Consider the following 11,377-nt stretch of genomic DNA (forward strand, 5'->3'; position numbering starts at 1 on the left):
AGACTCTGTTACCCCAAAAGGGGTAAAAGGATTAAATTTCTATGAATCTTTGAACCTTCCACAACCGAAGTCAGCGTACCCATTCAAAGCTGGGTTGGGTGGGGTCAGGAAAATCAGAGTAAAGTGCCTTTCCTTTTGGGCCCAACACCATACTGAAGAGAGGTTTCGAACCCTGATCACTGGTGAACACTGGATCAGAAAAGTCCGACACTTCAGCGACTCTGCCGGGACGCCTTGTTCTTTCATAATCAAATTTCTAAAAATAGATAAATGAATAAATAAACAAATGCAAATGAAGATAAAAAGGAAGAAAACAACCAAGGGAGAAAGAGAATTCACAGACTTCTTGTAAGGATAGCCCCGAAGCCCCCAACCCTCTCCCCCGAAAGAAAAATAATAATAATCACGCGAAAATTTGCATGTGAAGCGAAAAGAACCGTCCAGCCACAGACACGGAATATGACCCTTTATCCCCGCCTCCGCTCCTCCCCCAACCCTCCCTATTCTAGTTTTGATTGAAGTCATGGCGCCAGTCCAACAACAAAAACAAGCAATCTTGTGTCGAAAATGAGATAATGTTGAATGCAGCCTTATTGCTGTGGAAGAAGAGAGTTGCAGCAGTAAGAAAGAAAGCATCGATTCTGGGTAAACAGCCAGTTTTGGGGTGCGGGTTTGTGTGTGTGTGGGGGGGGGGGGGGGGGGGGGGGGGGAGGGGGGGGGGGGGGGGGAGGTTCCAGGCAGCGGGAGGGTGTGTAATCCCACGATGTCTGGCAATCCCACGATTTTTTCTCACTTTGAGGGGACTCGGGGGATTACGAGAAACCGTGGTCGTTCCCCTCCCACGTTTTCTCTCAAAACAACGTGTGAGAAATGGTGGGAAGTCCCCCTTATTTTGATTAAAAAAGAAAAAAAGTTTCCTTTGTCGTCGGAGTAGGGTTTGTGTCTTTCCCCAATTCACAAATCTAAGAGAAAAATGGAGACAGAGAAAAAGAAACGAGAAATGGGGGAGGGGGGGGGAGGGGGGGGGGCGACAACGACGATCATGACAATGACAGTGGCCTTGGCGAAGACATCAACCAAAGTGATGCCACAGCACTGGTTTAAAAACATCTGTATGTGTATGAGTGAGTGAGTGGGGGAGTGTGTGTGTGTGTGTGTGTGTGTGTGTGTGTGTGTGTGTGTGTGTATTTCCTTTTGTGTGTTTACTTCGTTGGTTGATTTGTTCTTTTCTTTCACTCCGTTTTTAAGATACTAGTTTCATGTTCTGAGTGTCTTCTACGAAACTGAGAATCTGTTTTCAGTGCAATCTACGATGCGAAACGATACGAAACGATACTGACAATAACAGATGAACAAATGAGCAAGCATGAAATGAAGAACATTCTAAAGAAATGTGACAGAAAAGGTTGCATTACAACACACATCAAAATTATTTGGTCCAGATTTCACGCTCCTACGTGAGGACAAAGCATTGTGAAACATCTTTTTTTTTCTATCACATCTATGTAGAGAATTGAATCATTTTGATGTTATTCCCAACATCATTCGGGAAAGATTTGGTTCAAGCCCTATTATAATACATTTATAATACATTTATTTGTTTATCTATGTACGCTTATCTATTATTTATTCACCTTCTTTTTTTTCTTTTCTTTTTTTTCTCAAGGCCTGACTTAGCGCGTTGGGTTACGCTGCTGGTCAGGCATCTGCTTGGCAGATGTGGTGTAGCGTATATGGATTTGTCCGAACGCAGTGACGCCTCCTTGAGCTACTGAAAACTGAAAAACTATAAAACATTATATCATATTACATCGTATTATCTACTGTTGTATTACATTTCTATTTGAGTTAGGTACATTGCCTTAATTTCGTTGTTTGCTATTGATTCCGATGTTGAATTTGAGGTCAATGCATTGCAGTGATCCATCTTATGTGAAATACAATAAACAGATATGTTTCAGTGTCATCACTGTTAATGTCTTCAATAACGCCACTGTCGTTATAATTATCGTCATTGACGTCGCACCAATTTCTCTTTTCTTTTCCTCTCTCGGATTTTTCTCTTAGATTTGCATTGGGAAAAGACAAGAACCCAACTCCGACGACAAAGGAAATATTCTTGATTAAAAAATAAGTGGGACTTCCCACCATTTCTCACACATCGCTTTGAGAGAAAACGTGGGAGGGGAACGACCACGATTTCTCGCAACCCCACGATTTCTCCCAAAGTGAGAGAAATCGTGGGATTGCGAGAATTCGTGGGCTTATAGGGTGCTTACGACAACAGCAACAATACCGTCACGAAACTTGATACACAGGGCTAACAAGGGATCGGTTTGCTCAAGTGACTGATCTGGAGGAGGGTGACAGAATGTAGTTAACCCTTTCACTGCCAAACTCGCATTTATGCAGCGGCTAGGTAGAGGACCTATGTCAATGAAGGGTGACCAGATCATTGGTCTTTTATTCATGAACCTACTGCTCTTAATGTTCGGTGGTAGGAAAGGCCATATTTTCTGCACATCGCAGGGGGAACCCCCAGCTATTCTTAAACACCGTGTTTTCTGTGTTTATATCACAAGGGAAATTTGCATTGTAAATTGATTGGCGGTGAAAGGGTTAAGACGCTCATCTGCCAATACAGAGAGTCCATGAAGGTCAGTTGCACCTCTTTGAGAAACTGAAACTGAAACCGAAACTAAAAACGATGAGGTTGAAGTTGACCTCATCAAACATACTGCCTCAGCCGAGGAGGGAGGGATCTACCTAAACATTCGCATGCGATGTCCAAATGTTTCGCTCCTTCGTAGGAAAGTATCGCTGCAAAGTTCGTGCGAAGTTGTTTTGTTTGTTTGTTTGTTTTGTTTTGGTTTTTTTTTTTGGGGGGGGGGGGGTTGTCACATTTCGGTGAGGTGCGAAGTAAAAGAACATGCACAGAAGGGAATTCCCGGAGTTTTTATTTATAGACCATGGGTTTGCTGCCAAAGTGCACCGCGCGTGTCTTGATAACGAAGATGGCCTTCACGTTAAACTGCACGCACGGGTCCCTACCATGCCTAAGGTAACTTGCCTGAAGGCAGATGTATTTTGTCTTGAATGATAATAATGATAATGATAGTATTTATATAGCGCTGAATCTTGTGCAGAGACGAATCTAAGCGCTTTCACACCAGTCATTCACACACATGTACAACTCTAAAACTGAAGACAATGAAGAGGCAGGGGAGGGAGGCTATCTTGTGAAGAAGTGGGATTTGAGGCCAGACTTGAAAGAGCTGAGTGCGGAGACCTGACGAAGCGAAAGAGGAAGTTCATTTCAATTGCAAGCTCCAGAGACCGAGAAAGAACGGCGTCCAACAGTGGAGTGTTTGAATCTGGGTATGCGTAAACATAGTAGATCCGAAGCCGATCGTAGAGAGGGAGATGGAGTGTAGAGGTGAAGGCAGCCACAAAGATAGGAAGGGGCAGATTTGTGAATACATTTATAACACAGAGTGCTGATCTTATACTTTATTCTGTGTGAGGCAGGGAGCCAATGGAGATGTTATGTTGCAAAACAGGAGTGATGTGTGAATACGGCCCCAGGGTAAAGGGTGGAGATTTTTTCCCCGATCTCCCAGGTCTACATCTGTGCAAACCTGCTAGTGCCTGAACCTCCTTCATGTTTATAGACATGCAGAAGATCAAATACGTACGTTGAAGATCCTGTCGCCCACATGAGCGTTCGATGGGTTATGGAAAGAAGTACACCCCCCCCCACACCCACACACACACACCCTCCCACCCTCGTCTCCCTGGAAACGGAGTATGACTGACAACATAGCGGGGGTAAAAACGATCATACAGGTAAAGGCCCAGTCGTGGATACGAGCGAAATGTGTGTCGCAGCCCACGAACGAAGAAGAAGAATCCATTCAGCTCTTTTGTGTTTTGCAAGTCCGTCTTGTATTTGTGTGACTGCTTTCTTGTCATGTCTCTTGTTATTTCTGTCAGTGTCATTCACCTGCCTTTTTATGTGAGGTTTCTGTGTTACATTTCTTAAGATGTCCTTCAGTTCATGTTTTTGCTGTCATGTCGATTTTGCTTTTCTTTAAACGTCATTCAGTTTTTGTTTTCTCTGTAATGTTCATTTTTAAACGTCATCCAGTTGGTGGCTTTTTTGTTTGTTTCTTTGTTGTTTTTTTGTTTTGTTTGTTTTTGTTTTTGTTTTTGCTGTTGTTATGGTGTTGAATTTCATACAACTGTTGTTGCTGTTGTTGTTGTTGTTGTTGTTTATCCAGACTCTCCTATTTTCTGGCGACTGTCAATCAGCTGTTGAAGAATCGTCTGGTATAAAATTATGTGGTATATATATATATATATATATTACATTCCCTTTCATTCCCTTTCAAGACTTACTGGAAACTGTCAGTCAGCTGACCATGTTTTTTTCTGTTTTTTTGTTTGTTTGTTTATTTGTTTGTTTTTGTTGTTGTTTTTTGTTTGTTTGTTTGTTTTTTTGCTCCCTGTTGAAGTTTTTTTTTTATATGAAATTATCTATCTATCTACTACATGTTTTCAGGGACATGTGAAACTTAACTAACTTTGCCAGGCTGTCAGGACGTGACCGGTGTGTCGGGTCCACGTGCAGGCCAGGCATCTGCCATCCCCTCTCCCCCCCCCACCCCCCCCCCCCCCTCCCTCCCTCCCCCCCCCCCCCCCCGCCCCCCACCCCCCTTCTTTTTTTTTCTTTTTTTTTTTTTAGTTGGGTTTTTTTTTTGCAGATATGGTGCAGTGTGTATGGATCATTCCGTACACGTAGACGCCTCCTTGACTTGAAACTAGAACTGCAAACTGACCACGACTGTGAGTTTTACTGCGCCGATAGCCGTGAAAGGCTGTGGGAATGTTAACCTTTGATCGTAACTTCTGCCTCAATGCAATGCAATGCAATGCCATGCACACAAAAAACGCCATACAAATGCCATACCATACAAAGCAGTTTGTAGCATTCGTAGCAAAAGTAGCAGTGGTAGTCGGTTTCCTTGCTTGTCTTGGTCCTTCAGCTCCGTGGGGGAACGGTCTGGGCATCGCGATGTTGACTCGTGCAGTAGCCTTCACCATCTCTGGACGATCACGTGTGAGTGATTGATTGTGTCTCAGCAGATGTCAGCCTTGTCCACTCTTCAGTGTTGCCAGACCCTGGTTTTGGGTGGTTTTTTTTTCGGTTTTGTTGTTTGTTTGTTTGTTTGTTTGCTTGTTTTTGGTTGTTGTTTTTTTCTTCTTTGTTTGCCTCTTATTCTCTTCCCCTTTTCCGTTCCACGGAGGATGACTTTGGCAAGGAAGTTTGATGTAGTAGTAGTAGTGGTGGTGTTTGTAGTAGTAGTAGTAGTAGTAGTAGTAGAGGTATTGTTGTAGTTGTTGTCGTTGTCGTCACCATCATCATCATCGTCATCGTGACAGACTGACAAACTAACCAGTCTCTTTGTTTCAGGAGCTGAATCTGCCTGTCCAGGTCAGTTCTGACGGAGGGGTGACGTCATCAGTGGATACTCACAGAATCAGTGACACGGAGTGATAATCCCCCACTCACCACCACCACCACTGTCCACTCAAGAAGAATCCCCCCCCCCAGGCTCCCAGTCCCCCCGGGGGATTTGTCACCACCACCATTTCAATAACCACCTCCACCCCGCCACAACCACCACCACCACTGATACCTCCACCACCACCACCACCACCACCACCTCCAACACCGCCACCACCACCGCTGTTACCTCCACCACACCACCACCACTACCTCCACCACCACCACGAATACCTCCACCACCACCACCACTTCCACCACCATGGAAGTGCCTGCACTCAGCACCATCCAGATCAACTCCACAGAGCTGGTGGGGGGAGGCTGGGGATACGGGATGAACTCCTCCTCCTCCTCCTTCCTGCCGGACCCTCCCACAAACTCACCCCATCCCCCAGAGCTGCCCGCGGAGGTGGTTCACGGGAGGAGGCTGAGGGCGGTGTACCTGTGGGTGCTGGTAGGGGTGGGCGTCCCAGCCAACACGGCCTGCGTCTTCACGGTCCTGCTCATGGCCACGCCCCCTTACTACGTGGCCCTCCTGGCCCTGGCCGATACCCTGGCCCTGGCCACCAAGCTGCTCTTCCACCAGGTCATCACCCACCGGGCCCTCACCCACGTCTCCTGCGTCTTCTTCCACGCCTCCGCCTTCTTCGGCTGCTATGCCAACTGGGTGCTGATCCTCATATCGCTGGAGCGGTTCGTGGCTGTGTGTTTCCCTTTCAAGAAGCAGCAGCTGTTCACTAAGAAAAGGATCGTGGTCAGTGTGGTAGGTCTGACGGTGTCCTTGCTCGTCATCTTCACCCCAGTTTTCTTCTTCTACGAAGATGTGAAGAGATCGAGGAAGGATTGTGTAGTGAGGGAGAGCATGAGAGGGTACAAGGAAGGGGTGTGGGGGGCGGGGCTGTTCAGCGCTCTCTATTTCTTCGTGCCGTTCGTGTTGGTGTCGGTGTTGACGGCCGTCATCATCCGTCGGCTTCAGGTGATCCGTCAACGACGGATGCGGAGTCGGACGTCTTCAGCGTCGGGGTCGGGGGCGAGGGGGACAGGGGCAGGGGGCCACAGCGGTCCGGAACACGCGGTGAGCGTGATGCTGGTGAGCGCCAGCCTCATCTTCCTGGTCCTCGTGCTCCCCGCGTGCCTGTACCACGTGGCGCTGAAGCACCGATTCGACATGCGCGACCTGCAGGACAAGGCACGCGCCTTCCTCTTCTACCAGGTCGTCACCGTCCTCGCCGACACCAGCCACGCCGTCAACTTCTTCGTCTACTTCCTCAGCGCCGCCAAGTTCCGCGCGGCCTTCGTCGACATGCTGCAGCGCTGCTGCCCGTGCTGGTGGGCCCGGTGCAAGGGGAGAAAGCCTGCAGCCGTCAGCTCCCACAGCAACAACTCCAAGAGCCTGCCTCTCACCGCCACTGTGGAGAGGGAGCAGGTCAAGGACACAGAGCAGTGTGACACCATGTTGTAGACGACGATGACGTCGTCGTATTGTTGCACGTGCTGCTGTTGTTGACTAGGAGGGAGGAAGACGTTCATGGTGATGATGGTGATGATATGGATAGTCATATAGCGCCTGTCCTCGGTCAGTGACGCTGTGCTGTAGACAACGTGTTGCACGTGTTGCTCTTGTTCTTGACAAGGAGGAAAGAAGATGACGCAATGGCTAAGATGTTTATGATGATGATGAGGAGGAGGAGGAGGAGGAGATTTGTTTAATTATATAGCGCCTATCCTCGGTCGGTGACACTCTGTTGGAGACAATATGTTGAACATGTTGCTGTTGTTGTTGACAAGGAGGAATGAAAATGGTACGAACGCTAAGACGCTCATAATAATGATGATGATGATGATGATGATGTTGATGATGATGATATGGATAGTCATATAGCACCTATCCTCGGTCGATGACACTGTGCTGTAGATGGCGTGTTGCACGTGTTGTTGTAGATGTTGTTGAAAAGGAGAAAGGAAGATGGCAAGATGGCTAAGACGCTCATAATGATGATGATGATGATGATGATGATGATAAAGATAGTCATAGAACGCCTGTCCTCGGTCGGTGACGCTGTGCTGTAGACAACGTGTTGCACGTGTTGCTCTTGTTGTTGACAAGGAGGAAGGAAGATGACGCAATGGCTAAGATGTTTATGATGATGATGAGGAGGAGGAGGAGGAGGAGGAGGATTTGTTTACTTATATAGCGCCTATCCTCGGTTGGTGACACTCTGTTGGAGACAATATGTTGAACATGTTGCTGTTGTTGTTGACAAGGAGGAAGGAAAATGGCATGATGGCTAAGACGCTCATAATGATGATGATGATGATATGGATAGTCATATAGCACCTATCCTCGGTCGATGACACTCTGTTGCAGACGGTGTTGCACGTGTTGCTTTTATCGTTGACAGGGAGGAGGAAAGTGGCACGGACGCCAAGACGCCCATAATAATGATGATGATGATGATAATAATAATGATGATATGGATACTTATATAGTGCCGATCCTCGGTCGGTGACGCTGTGCTGTAGATGGCGTGTTGCACGTGTTGCTCTTGTTGTTGACAAGGAGGAAGGACGATGACGCAATGGCTAAGATGTTTATTAGGAGGAGGAGGATTTGGATATTTATATAGCGCCTATCCTCTGTCGGTGACACTGTGTTGGAGACAATATGTTGCACGCGTTGTTGCTGTTGTTGTTGTTGACAAGGAGGAAGAAAATGGCACGAACGCTAAGACGCTCATAATGATGATGATGATGATGATGATATGGATAGTCATATAGCACCTATCCTCGGTCGATGACACTGTGCTGTAGATGGCGTGTTGCACGTGTTGTTGTAGTTGTTGTTTACAAGGAGAAAAAAAAGATGACTAAGACGCGTATTATCATGATGATGACGATGATATGGATACTTATATAGCGCCTATCCTCGGTCGGAGACCAAGCTTTAAGCGCTGTTCGAACAAGGAGTCATTTGACAATACAGTGAGGGTTTGGGTTCCAATACCGATTACGCCTTTTCTAAACAGACAAACAAACAACAAACAACAACAACAAAACATAAGAGATGCAAGGCCTTCAAGAATCACTTGTGATAAATTAAGTCGCCTAGCATTAATTACAGAGTGATTTCCCTTTTTTACTATATGCCCCAAAACGTTTGCAAAATAAATAAAAATTCCATGCTTAGCTAAAGAAGTTCCTGTTTGAACAAAAAATGATAATAAAGACTCCTCTTATTGTTGTGTCAGAATAAGAGGTCAAAGTGCCAAGTTTAGAGAATACAAAAAATATAAATATAACAGTAAATGCAGTTTGCATATAATTAGGCTTTTTTTTCCCCCCTCAAGGCCTGACTAAGCGCGTTGGGTTACGCTGCTGGTCAGGCATCTGCTTGGCAGATGTGGTGTAGCGTATATGGATTTGTCCGAACGCAGTGACGCCTCCTTGAGCTACTGAAACTGAAACTGAAACTTTTATTTTTGTGTGCCCATCCCAGAGGTGCAATATTGTTTAAAAGAAGATGACTGGAAAGAACTGAATTTTTCCTATTTTTATGCCAAATTTCGTGTCCACTGACAAAGTATTTGCAGAGAAAATGTCAATGTTAAAGTTTACCACGGACACACACACACACACACACACACACACACACACACACACACACACACAGAGACACGGACACACACACACACACACACACACACACACACACACGCACACACACACACACACACACACACACACACACACACAACCGAACACCGGGTTAAAACATAGACTCACTTTGTTTACACAAGTGAGTCAAAAACGGCAAATAAAACTGATCGTCCTACCATTCGGGTGAGACGATAAACTGAAGCCCCGTGTACTGCACAACACACACTTGACGCACATGGTAACATTCTGCAGATGCAATCCTTTCCCACACAAATATAATTATAATAATAATAATTATTATTATTATTATTATTATTATTATTATTATTATTATTATTATTATTATTATTATTATTATCACCATGCACGTGCACTCAAGGCCTGACAAGGCGTTACGCTGCTGGTCAGGCATCTCTTTCTTGCAGATGTGGTGTAGCGTGTATGGAATTGTCTGAACGCAGTGGCGCATCCTGGAGAAACTGAAAAGGAAACTGAAACTGTAGAGAACAACATGATACACCGTGTTGAAGAGAACAACATGATACACCGTGTTGAAGAGAACAACATGATACACTGTGTTGTAGAGAACAACATGATACACCGTGTTGTTGAGAACTGATACACCGTGTTATAAAGAAGAACATGATATACCGTGTTGTAGAGAACAACATGATACACCGTGTTGTTGAGAACTGATACACCGTGTTATAAAGAACAACATGATATACCGTGTTGTAGAGAACAACATGATACACCGTGTTGTTGAGAACTGATACACCGTGGTATAAAGAACAACATGATATACCGTGTTGTAGAGAACAACATGATACACCGTGTTGTAAAGAACTGATACACCGTGTTGTAGAGAACAGCATGATACACCGTGTTGTAGAGAACAACATGATACACAGTGTTGTAGAGAACTGATACACCGTGTTGTAGAGGGCAACATGATACACCGTGTTGTAGAGAACAACATGATACACAGTGTTGTAGAGAACAACATGATACACAGTGTTGTAGAGAACTGATACACCGTGTTGTAGAGGGCAACATGATACACCGTGTTGTAGAGAACAACATGATACACAGTGTTGTAGAGAACTGATACACCGTGTTGTAGAGAACAACATGATATACCGTGTTGTAGAGAACAACATGATATACCAAATGATATACCGTGTTGTAGAGAACAACATGATATACCAAATGATATACCGTGTTGTAGAGAACAACGTGATACACCATGTTGTAGAGAACAACATGATACACCGTGTTGTAGAGAACAACATGATACACCGTGTTGTTTAGAACAACATAACAATATGATAGGCCGTGTTGTAGAGAACAACAGAACAACATGATACACCGTGTTGTAGAGAACAACAGTACACACTGTGTTGTAGACAACAACATAATACATCGTGCTGTGGAGAAGAACATGATACACTGTGTTGTAGAGGACATGATACACCGTGTTGTAAAGAACAACATGATAAACCGTGTTGTATACAAACAACATGATTCACTGCGTTGAAGAGAACAACACGATTCACAATGTCACAGACAACATGATACACCGCGTTGTAGAAAACAACAGTTTACACAAAGTTAGAGAACAACGTTATACACAATGTTGTCGACAACATAATACACTTATCGTAGAGAACGTTGAACACCGTGTTATATAAAACAACAGTTTACGCAGTGTTAGAGAACAACGTTATACACAATGTTGTAGACAACATGATATACTTAATGTAGAGAACATTGAACACGGTTTCGAAGACAACAACATGATACACCGTGTTGTAAACAACAACATGATACATCGTGTTGTTGAGAACATTATCCATACACAGTATTGTAGAGAACAATCTTTTTGCCGACAACATCACGACATTGTTTTCAAGAGGACATGCTCAAATATTCTAATTGCAACCACAAGTCGTGAAGATACCAGATGCTCGTGACATGATTTGTAGACCAGATGACGTACTCGGAACTTTTTTTTTTTTCTTTTTTTTTTTAAACATAAATATTTCCATGTGTCACAGAGTCAGACTCCTCTTCTTCTTTGCGTTCGACAGCTACGCAGTCAGGGTCGAAGTCCGAGGGATGCCACAAACTCGGACGTCCGGTGAAGATCGGCTG

General features: G+C 44.8%; 1 protein-coding gene across 1 annotated transcript; it reads left to right on the plus strand.

Moving 5' to 3' along the window:
* Positions 1–5,828: 5,828 nt before the first annotated feature.
* On the plus strand, positions 5,829–8,583 carry LOC143276046 (uncharacterized). Its single transcript, XM_076580433.1, has one exon. It carries the CDS (start codon positions 5,829–5,831, stop codon positions 7,026–7,028), a length of 1,200 nt encoding a protein of 399 aa, XP_076436548.1. The 3' UTR covers positions 7,029–8,583.
* Positions 8,584–11,377: the final 2,794 nt, after the last annotated feature.

This window comes from Babylonia areolata, chromosome 31 (assembly GCF_041734735.1).
Source record: "Babylonia areolata isolate BAREFJ2019XMU chromosome 31, ASM4173473v1, whole genome shotgun sequence".
Taxonomy (NCBI): Eukaryota; Metazoa; Mollusca; class Gastropoda; order Neogastropoda; family Buccinidae; genus Babylonia; species Babylonia areolata.

Bases quoted from the DNA above. Each gene is read 5' to 3' on its own strand.
- LOC143276046 (XM_076580433.1), top strand. From the start codon at position 5,829: ATGGAAGTGCCTGCACTCAGCACCATCCAGATCAACTCCACAGAGCTG.